Source organism: Hydra viridissima, unplaced genomic scaffold, assembly GCF_058129835.1.
Source record: "Hydra viridissima isolate aposymbiotic clone 2 unplaced genomic scaffold, HvirCarnegie_v1 scaffold_1, whole genome shotgun sequence".
In the NCBI taxonomy this organism is placed as follows: Eukaryota; Metazoa; Cnidaria; class Hydrozoa; order Anthoathecata; family Hydridae; genus Hydra; species Hydra viridissima.
In genome coordinates this window covers 15104440-15121685 of record NW_028324300.1, presented here as the reverse complement: position 1 = coordinate 15121685, position 17246 = coordinate 15104440, and the positions used below count along the sequence as shown (strand labels likewise).

Genomic DNA, 17246 nt, shown 5'->3' with positions numbered 1-17246 from the left:
TTCCATATCGTTATCATTCCGATTTGATATCGGGAAAAATAAATCATCGGAATGACGAGAGTTCCGGTATATACCGAGATTTAAACTAACTACAATACTGGTTAAAATTTTTATGACGATATTACATCGTAATCATTCCGATGACATTTTTTTTTTTTCCGATATCATATCGGTATGATAACGATATGGAAATGAAACGATACGCAGACCCTTAAGTGCAACCTATTGTTTTTTTTGCGAACCATGCTTGTTGTGCATTGTTACAAACCTTTTGTTTTAAACAATAGAAATTAAAGTACATTTAAGTCTGTCGGATTCCTCGATAATTTTTGGTCTCGTCTAACCAGTCATATCAACTTCCTTTTAGTTATTCAAGATAACAGCAATAGAAACAGGTTTTAAGCTTAATTTTATATAGCTAGGTATTCTTAATACTTTAAGAATAACGCTGATGATAATATAGAAATTGAGATCATTTACTTAACTACTTTAGTACGTGTATAACTAGAGATATAATAAATAATACAAAGTATCAACCCTAAAGCATATTAGTTTCATGTCAAAGGGAACTACTCTATCTATTATATTGCGGTATACTTCTATTTTATGAATATTATAGAATTTTCTATTTTTATGTTTAATAACAGAAATAAATACAGTTAAGGATAAATAACTGTATATATTTCTGTTATTAAATATAATATACTTAACCTTTTCATGCGCTAGGTTGTTGTATAATAACAAATTGGACTAAGTTTCCCCAACGCAAATAGTGCATCCTAACCAATTGAAAACAATATTATTTTATAAAGGAGAGTTGAAAAGAGTTGTAGAAAAAGTCTGCTTTACTATTTCAGAATACAACTGACATTTTGTAGATGATTTTTTATGGGTGAAATCGGTACTAGGAGCAGACAACACATATTACTAATTTAAAGGATATATAATTCAGATCTTGTTGTGAAAAAAATCTTTAATGTTAGCTTAATATAGTACTGTTCTTACTACTCATTTATATTTTTGTTTATTTCTACCTTTTTGATCTAATAAACAAAATTAATTTGTTCTTGTGGAACAACAGTGTGCTTCAACGGTATAAAATCCCGTCCATTATCATTATTGTTTTATGCGATGAGATTTTTTAGTTAAAATGTTTTTTTTTTATCATTTAATTATTAAAATAAGTTTAAAGATTAAAATATTTTTATTGTTATTATCATTTATAATATCATTATTCTTATTTTCATTTTTTAGTAAATATAGTATATATTACTGTGAATGTGATTATATGTTACTTATGGTTATATTAAAAACAAAGCTATATTATTTACTGGGTGTGCTTAGTACATGTTTATTTAGACACATAATATATAATGTGTGTGTGTGTGTGTGTTCAGAGCTTAAAGTAAAATAAATAATGGCACTGGTAAAAAAGTTTTATTCTTCTAAACACACACAAAAAGTTGTAACAAAATTAGTTTCTGAAGAAGCTTTAGTCATAGATTTTGACAATAGTGATGTTGATAGTGATAATGATAATAGTGATCTCGAGGATACAAGTATAGAAATGGATTTGTGCATGTACAGTGATTTTACTCGCTCAGAATCTTAGCTTAGTGTAGATGAAAGTTCTGATGATGAAAGTATAAATAATAAAATAACTTCAGCAAATAAATTTCCTAATCATGTTCATTGTTGGCGTAAAGTCTCTGTACAAAATGAAATCCCTACTTTTAATGGTGAGCCTTTTCCAGAAGCACCTTATCCAGAACTAACACCATATCAGTACTTTAAAAAATTTTTTAGTTCTGAAATATTTGATCTAATTGTAGAACTGACAAATCTGTATAGTGCAAGTTTGACAGGTAAATCAATAGCAGTGACAAATAGTGATATAGAAAAATTTATTGGTATTTTAGCTTTAATGTCGATAGTAAAGCTTCCACATCAGAGATTTTACTGGAGTAAGGAAACTCGTATACCAAATATAGCAGATGTCATGACTTCAAAGCAATTTGAGAAAATAAAACGTTGTTTGCATTTTTCAGCTAATAATAAATCACTTCCTTTAAACCACCCTAATTATGACAAATTATTCAAGGTGCGACCTCAAATTCAACTTATTTTAAAAAACATCAAAAGTATGCTACAAGAAGAAAGTGATTCAATAAATGAACAAATTTTGCCAACAAAAGGAAGATTATTTCTAAGGCAATACCTTCCTAAAAAACCCCATAAAAGGGGTATAAAAGTATTTGCCAGATGTGGTGTTTCAGGAATTGTTTACAATTTTGAGATTTATTGTTGAAAATGTTCGTTAAAAAAAGATGAACTTCCAGGTCTATTGATGAGAGGCAGTATTGTATTTCGTTTGACACAAAGTTTAACTAGTGGTGTTAACTACAAACTCTATTTTGATACCTTTTTTTTCATCTATCGATATTCTACGATTGCTAAAAGAGAAAATATTTTTGGCTGTAGCAACAATCCGTAAAGATCGCTTAAAGGATGCAAGTAAAAAGTTACTTAATGATGAAGATCTCAAAAAAGCTGGAAGAGGCTCCTCTGACTACATAACTGATAATAATTCAGGAATTTATATTGTAAGATGGTATGGTAATAATATTGTGCAACTCATCTCAAATTATGTGGGAAATGAATCAGGTACTCCTGCTAACAGGTGGTCAATAAAGGATAAAAGATTTGTGACTATTGATCTACCCAAGATTGTTGAAATTTATAATGCTCATATGGGTGGAGTTGATTTATGTGACATGCTGCTAGAGACTTACAGTGTGAGACAACGTACCGTAAAGTATTATATGCATGTTTTCTATTACTATATTGGCATATCTATAAACAATAGCTGGCTTCTGTATCGTCGTCATATGAATCAACAACATGTTCCTGTCAAGAATCAACTATCACTGTTACAGTTTAGAACACAAGTTGGAGAGAGTTTGTGCAAAGCTGGAAAAAGTATATCACTTGCAAAGCGTGGGCGTCCATCACTTGCTGCAAAAAATAAAATAGCTAGAAAGAGACGCCCACCGAACGTTGAAAAACCTTCTAAAGATTTAAGATTTGATATGTGTAGCCATTTCCGAGTATTTCAAGAGAAACAAAGTCGTTGTAGGCAGTGTGGAAATGGTTTTACTTTTATTCAATGTATGAAATGCAAGATATACCTGTGTCTTTTAAAAGCAAGAAATTGTTTAAATGAGTTTCATGGAGTCAACCAATAGTTTTTAATGTTTTAATCCACTACCAGTTAATTTTTTGTTGTTTGTCAGCATCCCTCTTTGGCTGCTGTTAACATCCCTCTTTGACTGTTTTGTTATTTTAATTTTATTGCTGTTTTAACAAATATAGTGTAGAATAAACATTGCTAAAACTTAAAAAATGTTTGTTTATTATATTGAAAATACCCGTTGGCGGGCAGTGTTGTTCCATAACAACAAATGCAAATGACATCCTTATGTAATTTTTTCCTAATTTTTTTTTGTACATCATATTGGCATAAATGAGGTTCAAAAAAACAAAGTTTGGATTTTTTTTAGTTATGGGAAAATAATTGGAGCATGAAAGGGTTAAAATGAATGTAAATACAATTAAGAAAAAAATAACTTGTCACAGCTTTAAAGAATTTACGAAGCCAATTTATGGCAAACCACAAGAATAACTATTTAATATTAACATAATATGATTTACTATCTACATGCAAACATAATTTTAAATGAGTTACTATGTGCCTTTTATGACAAATGAAATAATATATGAAATATGAAAAACGAACACATGAAATATCTGGCCGCATTTTGCAAGATAATTATAAATTTGAATAACTTTTTAGAAGGTTTTGCATTATCAAATGAATTATAAAAAAGACCATTAGAAAATACACCTACTAAAAAAATAATGCATAGTGGAATATATATTATGGAGCTTAGAGAGTAGTCGAGGCAAAAAACGGCGACAGATCGGAAAAAATACTCAAAAAATACACAAAGTTAAGCCTGTTGAATGAAGGACCAAGGAGTTGAATGAAACCAGATCTTGACAAGAAACTTTATTTCAGCTTTTTTATATTTCGATATCCTTTTTTTAGTCATTTTCAAATTATCCTTACAGGTCTATTTTATTATTGACGGAACTCTGTTTACACGAAAAAAGTTCCCAAATTTACAAATGTTTATTTTGAAAAAACGATGAAAATCTGTTCGTATCGACAACTAATTTCCTTTACCTTGGTGTAATTTGTTTAGTAATTGGTCAACGCGTGAAATAGCTACTTATCCTGAACATTCTTATTAAACAAATGCTATAAAAGTTTAAACTAATACAACGTGATCAGAGTTTCTGTTTTAAAACTGTGGAGCCATTTTAAAAGATTTTTTTGTTGACGGGTAGAAATTTAGAGATTGTCGGAAACTCGCATGGCTCACTGATTTCTGCGGCCTCTCTAATGTAAAACAATAGGTTGCACGTCCATCTCTTACAGGTCCATGAAAATAACAAATGGAAATGCAAACTATGCACAAAACAAAAGCCAGCGATGTTTGCCGGAAATGTTTCTCATCGAAAAAACCGTTTGCTTTCGAAACACAAGGATATTGCTATAAATCTTTGAATTTGGGAAAGGAGAAGAAATTGAAACAACAATCATAATAAGGTTAACGACAAAGAAAATGCTATTTCGTTTTGCGTAAAAAGTTACTGTTGACTTCGATATAGACCATGCAGTAAGAGATTTGATAAAATCGATTCTGATGAGAAATTTGCTTATGACAGTCGCTGATGACATGGGGAAGAATGAGATGATTTGAAAGGCTCTTCATACTTTTGACATGATATGGGATCTTGAGAACACAAAAAAAATTATTCTTAGGGCTACTGATCAAATTTATAAAGTTATTGCAAAAGATAAAGAAAATGTATATCCATCATTAATGTTTGACTCAGCGACTCGTCTCAATACAAATGTTTTTTCTGCAAGTATTCGGTATGTAAAAGATGAAAAATTTCACGATCGAACTTTGGGAATGCTCACTCAGCACTTCAACTTGGAGCGGTCTTAGCTGATCAGCTAATTACTCTGCGAAAGTAGGGAAAGGGGCAGATGATATTTACTCAACTTGTTCGGATCAAGGTAAAAACATGATCAAAGCTTCTGATGCTATCAGAGAAATGCAAAGTGAAATGACCATTTGTGATGAATTTGTTGAGGAAGCACAACAAGTTTGATTTTGAAGATTTCGATCTGCTTGACCGAGTCAATTTTGAAGAAGATGTTGTTGAAAATTCTGAAGATACAGATGATGCAATCGAAAAGCACATACTCAAGAACAAGAGAGAAAAGTAAGTGTGTTAGAAAATAATATTGGTGCAATCTGCATCAAAATGTTATGTTGAGCGCTTGTTTGCCAATTAACTGCAATAGACGTAACACAGCCATTTGAAGCCACTCTTGCTGAAATAAGAAAAATTATTGAAAATACACAAGCGCATAAATATAATGCAAATTTTGCTGATCTCGAGAGAGCACGCAAAGATATTGCTCCGAGATGGAATAGTACTTTTATTATGGCATCTGACATGTTTGAGAAACTCGAGATATAAAAACAAATTGGAACTAATTGAAATAACTGCGAGCTAAGATTAAATGAAACCTGGAAGTTTATTGGGGAACATGTCATTTTATGCTATAAAGGATGTTAAAGGATCAGACTATACCATGTTGGACTTCTTTTTACGATGGATAAGAATGGTGATGAATTTAGAAAAGATTACCGAAGGAAAAAACAATTTCAAATCTAAAATTCTAGAAGCTTTAAATTTACGTTCACAAAAGCGTTTTGAATGTGTTTTTTTGAATGAATTTTCATCGCTGCTCTCTCATTGCATCCTCATTTCATGGAGTTTTCAACGATTTACACAAAATTTTTATTTTAATTGCTATTTAATTGAAATTAGGTAAAATGAATGTCACATCCTTAGGATAAAAGTCTCTAAAGCCTGCGCCGGTTTTTTTTAACATCATCATAGGTACTGGTTGCATTATACAGCTATTCACGAAAGTTTAAACGATTACAGAATTTTAAGATCTAATCTTCAGTTTTTCTTGAATAAAAATCTAACGGAAATAGATTTCAAAATAGTTTTTTTCTAACTTGGTATATAGGTTATTTATTAATAAAATTAAAAAAAGTAGGTTTCGACTCATCACTGTTTACTCAGAAATTTCATGAAAAGGTAGGTGATACAAATTAGGAGGTGTCAAAAAAGTTTAAACGATTTTGTTAAGGATCAATTATTTGCTAATTAATTGATAAATCCGGGGCGAAAATTTTTTTTATTTTTAAATAAAGTCAAAATGAGTCAATTATAATCAAAAAATTTATAGCAACATCATCAGGCAGCTTTTAAATTTTAAAAAATCAACTTGAAGTATAGTAAATTTCAAATTATTTTCAATTACGTGCAAATGGGTTGCAAAGCAGTTTCTATTGAGATCAAGTGACAAGTTATTGGTATGGCGAGGACAAAAAATCACACAAACGTTCAAATAGGCAACATACTTCACGTGTCTGAATCTTGCGTTCGAAAAACCACCAAAACCTGGGAACTTACCAAGGGCATCTCCGACATGCAGCGTACTGGGAGACCATCCAAACTCAGCAACCGTGACAAAAGTGGTATATTCAGAATGAGCAGAGAAAACCCCAGACTCAGCTACAAAAAGCTTGCACCAATCTTCAACGACTCAAAAAGTAATCCAAAAGTTAGCAGAGAGCTCGTGAGACGAACATTGTTGGATAAAGGTAACGGAACGTACATAGCTGCTAGAAAACCTGTTCTTTCAATCAAGGAAAAACGTAAACGACGAGTGTGGTCCAAAGAAAGGCTGGACTGGTCTGTAGAACAGTGGGCAAATGTTATTTGGAGTGATGAAACTAATTTTCAAGTCGTAAACCGCAAGGGAAGAATGTGAAAAGATTTGCAACTGAGAAAAATTCAGACAGGTTTTTGCAACATCGTCGACAAGACGGTGGAGGTTCGGTTGGCATCTGGGGATGTTTTTCTCACAAAGGTATAGACTTCTGTGAGCTGTACAAAGGCCGAATTAATCAATACAACTACAAAAACACATTGGAAGCGTGTTTAAATCCATCAATCAACCACTTGTATGGCAAAAGCAAGCAATTCATCTTTCAACAAGACGGAACTTTAGCTCTCACAGCTGACTCAATCAAAGAATATTTTTGAAAAAAAAGTTCAATGTGATGCCCTGGTGCCCTAGATCACCAGATCTCAACCCAATTTCAATCCAAGTTCAATCAACTTGTTCACAAAAGCGTTTTGAATGTGTTTTTTTTTAATGAATTTTCATCGCTGCTCTCTCATTGCATCCTCATTTTGCATGGAATTGTGCTAGTCATGGAGTTTTCAACGATTTATTGAGAAGTCGTGGAGAAGATCATCTACTGAAGTTTCATCACTTTATAAACTCAAAAAGACAACTTGCTGAAATTGCTCGACAGCCTGAAACTTTATGAGATGAAGATGAAAAATGTTTGACTTTCAGGAAGAGATTTAACCATCATTCAATAATTGAAAATTATTAACATCAAGTTTTTGAGTAGTATACTCAATAACTTGGTGTTCTTGTTTGGTTTGGCATTTTTAAATAAACCTGTAATGTATTGTGAACTTTTTCAGCAACTCTATTTGATATATTTTGTTTACTCTATAATGATGAACACCTGCCAATTGCTTTCCTATAAATTTTCTTAAAATTAGTTTCTGAAGTCTGTACCATTTTCTCAACATCATCTTTTACTATTAAGTCTAGTGTATGACTAGCACATCTAAAATGTTGTGGTAACTGAACAAATAAGTCATTCCCTTGTTCATGACAACTTTTGTCTAAAATTTCATACAAATTTATATTCTCATTGCATAAATCGTCATTGTCATTATCTTCATCATCATCATTGCTATCTTCCTCATTCTCTGAATTTTTTGAATTTGGATATGATTTAAAAGCTTTAACAAAATTTGAACCACTGTCTATTGTTGTAGAAACTATCTTGTTTTATATTTTATAGGTTGTATGAATCTTAAACAAAACATTAGCCAAAACAGTATATGTTTGTCTTCCTTTTAAACGACTACATGCTAAAGAGCAATTCCATGACCGTCACAGCGTGACAACCGTCTTTTTTTTTGCCTTTAGCCTTCAATATTTTATTATTAAATAGATATAAAAAGAATTTTTTTTGCTATTTTGTTAGCTCATAAAAAGTGCTACAAAAAACAAGAAAAAAAATTAGGGTGGATATATTAGCCGCTTATTCATGCGAGAAAATATAAAACGTCACAGCGTGACCAAAATTCTCTCACTGTTTTTTAGTTTTTAGATCAACATCATGATTCAGCTAATATAGATGAACTGAATTATTAACTTGGCATTAAACAAAAAGTTTAGATATTACTCTTACAAGTTTTATACCTAAATAACATTTATTTAATTAAATTTCAAACAGGTGCACCTTTAATTAACTAGTGGTAAACGTCACAGCGTGACCAGACACATTTGGGTAATTATAAACCAGGTAAATGGGCTGTTTTTAATAAATTTAAAACTAAGTAGAGAAGTATTGGACAAATATATAACTACATCTTCATAAAAATAGTTTTTACATAGCAATCTGCCGAACACGCCCATACTATATCAGTGTCAAATTGCATCCATATTATTTTGCTGTCATATATACAACGTTTTAAAGTTTTTTGGTGATTTCGTCTGAAGACGTAAGTTGTTTCACTAAATATTTGGCACTTGAATAGGGTCGCATTTCTATTTTACCATTATTGTTTTGAATTAGGTGCGCTGCAAATATTCCTGGTTTTGCTGATGCTTTTGTAAATAACTCACCAATTTTAAATTTTTTTTATTGTATTTATATTATCTTCCATAGAAACAAAATAGATATGGCATCAGTTATCATACATTTTCTCTGGATTATTTTTTGCGTTGCTATTCTTTAAACGGTCCCACCAATAGCATCTACTGGTCCTTTCCCATGAGAAGCAGCGAAAAAGTTCCAGAATAATTTTAAACCATGCTGTTCTTCCAACCAGGGTATTGCTGATGCAATAAAACGATTTTTAAATTTATTGCTTGGGGCGTCTGTCCAAACCTGTAGTATTTTAACACTTGATTCAATATGCTTAGATAATAAACTATGAACAAATACAAGAATAGATTCTTTTGAATGGCTTAAATCATCTGAAACTATGACAGCTGATGAGCATGAATTTTGGTACCAAAATTCAGCAGTAAAAATAGTAACTTGCTTCTTGTGCCAATGTGCTGACTGCACTTCATCTTGCCACAAAGTTGAAATATTTTCAGCAAAATCTAATTGAAGAACGGCTGTGTCTGGATTACTTTGAAGTTGGATCTTATGATCACAATATGTAATTGATTGCTTCTGTTTAATAAAATAATGCCAAAGAAATGAAGGTAAAGATTTTGAAAAGCTGCTGTAAAGGTCATCAACTCTTCCCTTTTTTTCAATTTTTTTAATATATTCCTTTCCATTACCTTCTGCAACTTTTTCCCATTGGTACCATGTAATGCATTTATTCTTGTCAATTTCATTCGAAACAAATAGATTATGAAACTTTGCAGCATCTTTACATGTGGTACACATATTATTATAACAAATGTCTTTTTCACTATCACATACAATGCTTAGAGGAAATTTATGTGAATACAATGGAAAATTTGAATCAAACTTGTGCAAGGCTTCAAGGATAAGAATTATATTTTGATGCTGTTGACAACAACAAACGTTTCTTGACATTGAACTAGACAAAAGCACATGTGGTGGGCGTAAACTAGCAAACTTTGATTTTCCGACTGATTCTTCAGGATAATCACTTATAAAAACAGCATAAGCTTCATTAAAATTCATATACAAATGACGTTTTTGCACAGTTTCTTTCTTGTTCTTTAATCTCACCACAATGGTGTCTCTTTTACCGGGTGCTTGACGGGATATATCATCACGCTGGTAAAAATCAAGAACCAATTTTACAGTTAAAGCATCTAATGCATTTTTACTAAGTATTTTTTCTGGGCTTGGGATTTCATTCATTTTTGTTATAAGTTTTTGTACAACTTTAGCCCTCTTTCTGGGTGATTTTGGTAGTGCTGACTCGGCTCTCTTAACAGCTTTTCCAAGAGTGCTTGCATATTTGTTAAGGGGTGATGTAACAGCTACAGATTTTGATTCTGCTATTTTTTGTCTGCTCTTTCTCTTTCGCTGCCTTTCTTTTTCTCGTTCAGCCTCCAAATTAGCAAGCCTTCTTTCTTTTCTTTTTTTTGATTCTTTTTCTTTAACTAATTTTTTGCCAAACTTTTCTAACTGTCTTTCACAATATTTCTTTTCACGCTCAGCATGAGTAAGAGGCATGTTAAACCCTTTTAAGATTAAAAAAAAGGCAACACATTAGTTATGGAGATGCACGTATTACATCTAAGGCTCAATGGAGTTACAGTTATCCCTTAGAGAGGCTCTATGTATCTCAAAAGAGAGCCTCAAGGATAGCTGAGCATTCATCCTCCAAATGTTGCCTATGCAAAACATACCTATAATTTGTAGTTTTTGTAGATGATGTAAAAGAAAGTAGGCTGCTCAGTAATCTGGGTCCTTAAAGTTGATAAAAACTCAATTGTGGTTTCAGTTTAGCAGTTTTAAATTTTGTTTTAAATGTTGTTAAAAAATTCACGGCGTGACAAAAAAAGATCCAAAAAATAACTTGAGCTAATTATTTTTTTAAACATGTTAGTATTTTTTTAGATGTACTAGATTGAGTTCTCATTGCGCTGGATTTTTGAAACCCTAAGTTTTACTGGTTGTCTAAGAAATAAAACGATTGGTACCCTAATTGTCACAGCGTGACATGTCACAGCGTGACAATAGTGGTAATAGCATTTGATTAAAACAAATGGTATTCTGAATTCGTCTGGCAGTAAGTATGTTTTTATCATAAGTAGGAATGATTAGTGCAGCTAAAAACCTGATTGCAATGAGCAAGACAGTTTTTGAATTTTTTATAGGTTCAATTTAACTTTGATTAAACATGAATTAAATTATTGCAAAAACGCCTACTTTTACCTTCTGTTTCAGCCCATGTTATTTTTTATAATAGAGGCATACTATAATAAGCTATATATTTTCTGAAAGAGGAGAAGCAGAAGCTCTACTGATATATAGTATTATCTATATTGGGTTGTTTTAATTTTATCATTTTTTGTGAGACAGTCGTGGAATTGCTCTAAAGTTATTGAATAACGCTGAAGAGTCTTTTGATCTATCCAATGGCAAGTCACCCCAATATAACCTCTTTTACCTTTACTCCAACAGTCAACTGTGGTTGCAGTATACATAACATCTCCAATTGTTGAAGTAATATCTTCAATCATTGATAAATACAGATTATTAATACGTAGTTTTTAATTTTTGTTACAAAAAAAGGAGTGCACCACTCCTTTTTTTCACATTCTCTGATGAACTTAATTTTTTTCTTATTAACAAAAGCATTTTTTTTTTACTTTCATTTATAGCTTTTTCAAAAGCAACCATTTTGAATGGGTGAATTCTCTAATAAACTGTGATAATAGCTGATCGTTATAAAACTTTATTAATACGTTTGTAAAATTCTTGTCATAATATCATTAAAGTCAGGAGCGGATATAAGGGGTGGCCATTGTGGCAATGGCCACATAGTTTAAATTTAACGGCAGCCACGTTAGTTTTAGCTTAAGGAATATCCCTAAAAGCTTAAATTTGTCAGCCGTTATTTACGGATTTTGGCTATAAAGATTCCTGCCATGGCCACAACGGTTCTCATTATACGTTACCGACGTTTTATTCACTCAATAAATGCTACGAAAAAATATTAAAATATCAATCTTTTATAGAAATTTCAACCGTGAAAATAAAATTTGGCCACACAGTTACAAATTCCTGGATCCGCGCCTGATTAAAGTTAATTGATGTAAGTTATTAGTCAAGTCATATTCTATTTTTGTACATAATTGCGCCCACGAGAATTTTTTGTTTCTGTATAAAAGTTGTAAGAGAATTGAATAAAAACAGTAGAAAATAAAAGTAAACAAAGTTGTCGTATTAACAAGCTATTTCGGCAATATGGCATCCATGGCAAAAATGATTGGAAAATTTGATGGATCTGGAGATGTTGTAGTGTGGTTGAAAAAGATCATTGATCATTCTGTTGTTTCTTGAAGGCAGTGCGTTCGCATTATATGAACAACTTGGGGAGATCCAAAAAACTTCCGCTAAGGACATTGAAAAAGCCCTACTAGATGCATTTGCAGTTGATGGTTTCCAAGCTTACGAGCAGTTCAGAGATCGGAGATGGAATGACGGGGAATCTGTCGATGTGTATTTGGCCAGTTTGCGTCAACTTATGAATTTGGCCAATATTGAAAGCGAAGAATTATTGCAAAGAGCGTTCATAACTGGATTGCCGGGTGAAATTTTAAAGCAGCTACGAGCACAAGTGAAAATATTTGGGATCAGTTTACAGGATGCATTAAACCATGCAAGAGTACTCATGACGGAAAAAACAAAAGAAGAGTATGTTTCAACAACCATCTCTGAGTTCCATAAAAATGTTAAGAAACCATTCGCTACTGATGTTACCTGCTACAGCTGTGGCAAGCCTGGACATGTTGCTCGAATCTGTTTTTCGAAGAAACAAATTGTCAGTGATGGGATAAAATGTTTCAGGTGTGGAAAATCTGGACACATTGCAAGATTTTGTTTGTTGCATCAGGGAAACTCAAATGGGGAATCGCCAGCGTCAGCTGTTTCCCTAAACAACTAACGGCGCTTCCAATATGCACTGTGCAGGTGAACACCTTTGCAAGGAAAGCACTGGTTGACAGCGGATGTATCCGAACTATTATTTCAAACGACATGGCTCGGAAAGCTGGTGTTCGTATTAGAAGACATGACATAATGGTGTTGGCTGTTAATAGAGAAGTTGTGAAAACGGAGGGAGAAGCTACAGTAACATTAATCATTGAAGGAAAAAAGCTCAAAACATCAGTAATGATTCTAAAAAGTGTTGTCAACGATATTGATGCTATTATTGGTATGGATGTCATTAATCGCTGTGGAGGAGTGCACTTGTACAATAGAAAAATTGAATTTGGTTTTTTTTCAATTTATGCAGAGAAACAAATTGTTGGTATAAATGACAAGGATTTTGATGCTTATTTTGATAGAACAAAGTGGACTGCTTAATATAAATGGAAACAAGGTCAACCACAACTGAGAAATTCTGTCGCGCAGTACAAGGTAAAACCCCAGTTGATACCTCAATTTAATAATGAGATGAACTTATGGGTGAAAAATGACTGGTTGAAACCATGGAACACAAAGAAGAAAAAAGTACAGAGGGGATTGTCCCGTTAATGGCTGTTGAGCAGGAAAATAAAGGAAAGGTACGACCTGTTCTGGACTTTTGCGAATTAAATCAGTACGTTAATTCGCATAATGCCACAAGTGATGCATGTGATGAAAAAGTTAGAAAGTAGAGAACTCTTGGTGACAAATTTGCAACACTTGATCTTAGATGCGCCTATATGCAAGTACACATCGATCCGAGTTTGTGGGAGCATCAGAGGGTAATCTACAAAGAAGAAAAATACCTCTAAAAAATAAATCTTACACGTCTTGGTTTTGGGTTAAATTCTGCTCCAAAAATAATGTCTTCAATCTTAGGCAGCGTGTTGAATCTAGATGCAGGTATTAGTGAAGCAACTGACCACTACATTGACGATATAATTGTTAATTTGGAAAAGACATCAGTTGAAAAGGTCGTAAATCATTTGGCGCGTTATGGATTGGTAACCAAAGAGCCAGAGCAATGTGATACTGCACGAGTGTTGGGTTTGCAACTATTTAGAAATGAAAAAAAGGAGCTTTGTTGGAAACGAAGAAACACCATTCCAAAGTCACAAGATATCAAAACTGAAAAAGTAACACGACGGAAACTTTTTTCGATATGTGGACACTTATTAGGTCACTATCCTGTTGGAGGTTGGCTCAGAATTGCCTGCAGTTTTGTAAAACGACATAGTCAAGAAGATGCTTAGAATGATCTAATCGGAGATCAAGCTCAGTCATGGTTGATTGAAATATTGCGCCGACTGGAAATTAGTGATTCTGTGAGAGGAAAATGGAATCCTGAAGGAATTCAAAATGGAGCGACATTGTGGTGTGATGCAAGCAGCATGGCAATGGGGGTTGCTATAGAATACAATGGCGTAATAATTGAGGATGCAGCCTGGCTTCGAAGTATAAATGATGTCATGCATATTAATATTGCTGAATTAGATGCTGTGGTGCGTGGGATAAACCTAGCTGCTAATTGGCATATAAAGAATTTGTCAGTATTCACTGATTCAGTAACAGTTCATGGATGGTTAAAAAGTATGCTGACTGAAAGTCATAGGGTTCGATCAAATGGATTATCAGAAATACTTATTAAAAGAAGACTTTCTCTGTTGCAAGACTTAATAAAAGAATATAATATAAACATCACATTGAAATGGGTTCCGTCCTCCATAAACAAAGCTGACGTGTTGACAAGAGTTCCAAAAACTTGGATAAATGAGCTTTCACAAAGAAATACTAAAGAACTAGCTGGGGTAAGTATAGCTGAAGAAATTCGTAATTGTCACTCAAAGCATCATTTTAGCGTTAATCGGACAATGTTTACAGTGCAACGAAGACTTCCGCACGTATTAAGAAAAGACGTTGAAGAATGTGTTCGCAATTGTTGCAAATGTAATTCAATTGATCCAGCACCAGTAAAATGGGAAAATGGAGTGCTAGATGTACCAGACACATGGTATAGAATTGCTTGTGATATGACTCACTATAAAGGGTCGCCATATTTAACAATGATTGACTGTGGACCAAGTCGATTTGCAGTTTGGAGAAAGTTGCCGTGCGAAGATACCAAAAGTGTAGTAAGTCAATTGGAATCCGTATTTAGGGAGCATGGCCCACCGCAAGAACTGTTGATGGATAATGGAGCGGTGTTTAAATCCAAGGAATTTTCAAACATATGTGAAAAATGGAGTGTAAAAAAGAAGTATAGATGTGCATATAGACCTTCAGGGAATGGAGTAGTGGAGCGTAACCACCGCACAGTAAAACGAACTGCTGCAAGGGCACAAATATGTCCGTTACTAGCGGTATTTTGGTACAATGCAATACAAACGGTGGGAACAAATGAGAAATCTGCACCTGCTTCTTAGAAAAATATGTACGTCTGGCGTCTACCAATTCAAGAGAAGAAAAACACTGAAACTCAGGAAAGATCACAACGAGTTACGGAAACTTACAGAATTGGAGAAAAAGTTTACGTTCGACCTGCTGATGCAAAGTGCACTTCAGTTTGGAAAATTGGTACTGTAACTGACATACTCACAAACACAAATATTGAAATTGATGGTGTACCAAGACATGTGCGAGATGTGAGAATAGCTCCTGCCTCAAATGTTTCAAACGCTTCAAGAGAAACTATTATTAGTGAAGAGATCGACAGCGATGAAAGTGATTTTGAAGATTTAGACATTTTTGCTGCACGAGAGGAAGAAACCGAAGAAACAGTTGCTGACGCTGAGGAGGAAGCTGGTGGCAGAGAGATCGTCGACAATTTATTATCAGCGTTCAGGCAATCAACCAGAGAAAGGAGAAAGCCGACATATTTAAATGACTATGTTACTTAAGAACTTTAGTTCTTGGGGTGATGTGATAATAGCTGACCGTTATAAAACTTTATTATTACGTTTGTAAAATTCTTGTCATAATATCATTAAAGTTAATTGATGCAAGTTATTAGTCAATCGATGTAAGTTATAGTCATACGCTTTTTTTTGTACATAATTACGCCCTCGAGAATTTTTTGTTTCTGTATAAGAGTTGTAAGAGAATTGAATAAAAACAGTAGAAGATAAAAGTAAACAAAGTTGTCGTATTAACAAAAAAGAAAAATTTTTAATTTTTAATTTTTACTAATAAGTAAATCAAATTTGAAACCTCAGCAAATTCAAAGAATTACATTCTTCATTTGACATTACAATAATTTCTTTTTTGCATATGCTTGTATAAGGTACATAGAATGATACTATGCATGCTAAGTATGTATTTTATTTCATACATAATTCGAAATAAGTTAACTGAATTAAATTCAAAATAATAGGAAAAACAACATTTATTTACCTTAATATGCCGTTTTAAATTAGATTATGTATTTTTAGCTGTACTTATTTCTTTTCCTAAAGGGCCACACAAAACACATTTTGCATTTATATTATTACCATTTATTCCATTGCTGACATTTTCAATAACTGGAACATCACTGACAATATTCATTTTGCAAACTAAAACCACATGAAATAAAACTACATTAACTAAAAGAAAGAAAAAAATCTACGTCTATAAATGAGGTGGTAATGTAAAGATCATCATAAGACTTTTAATTAAGATTTTAAGACGTTTCGTGGTAAATGCGGTAGGTTAAGAATAGCTAATATTTGCTTCGTTAAACAAATAATTCAAAATGCAGCAGATTTCAAAAATCATCAGCCAACAACTAAGCCCAGAGTGATAATGCCTCCTGGCGGCTAAGTAACTTTCTGCCGAAACGCCGACCTTTTGGGAGGCGGAAGCCACTGGCCGCTATCGTCAGTAGATGTTTTAATGGCAAGTTGATTTGGAAAACCACCCCCAGTGATTTCCACCTCCCGATTGGCAGCAGCTGCCAGGATTTTTATTTTGGGGGCAGAATGTTTTAAAGGCCGCCATCAATCGAGAGGCGGAAGCCACTGGCGGTCGCCGTCAGAAGATATTTTGGTGGCAAGATGATTTGGAGACCACCCCTTAAGGCTTCTCAACTAGCGGCGAAAGCAACTAGCTGCCTCTCAACTAGCGGCGAAAGCCATACTGGAGTTTGTATTTTACTTTTCCGCCACCAGAAGAAATGAAAACAAAGGGTGTTGCCAGGTTTGTCAATAGAGGAAAAAGAGCAGGAGTTTTTGATGACCAAAACACCTCTATTTTAAAAGTGACAAAGAACATTTTAAAACAATTGATATAAAGGAGAAAACAGCTTGGTTGTCGTTTGTGGCT

At 33.2% G+C, this 17246-nt stretch overlaps 1 protein-coding gene and 1 pseudogene across 1 annotated transcript; one reads left to right on the top strand and one right to left on the bottom strand.

The window, feature by feature from the left end:
• Positions 1 to 7648: 7648 nt before the first annotated feature.
• Positions 7649 to 11657, bottom strand: LOC149893519 (uncharacterized; annotated as a pseudogene).
• A 2681-nt stretch (positions 11658 to 14338) lies between these two features.
• LOC149893518 (uncharacterized) lies at positions 14339 to 15370 on the top strand. Its single transcript, XM_090067991.1, has one exon. The coding sequence runs from the start codon at positions 14339 to 14341 to the stop codon at positions 15368 to 15370; it is 1032 nt and encodes a 343-aa protein (XP_089924117.1).
• The last annotated feature ends 1876 nt before the right edge of the window (positions 15371 to 17246 follow it).

Excerpts from the sequence above, each read along its gene's own strand:
- LOC149893518 (XM_090067991.1), top strand. The coding sequence starts at position 14,339 with ATGGCAATGGGGGTTGCTATAGAATACAATGGCGTAATAATTGAGGAT.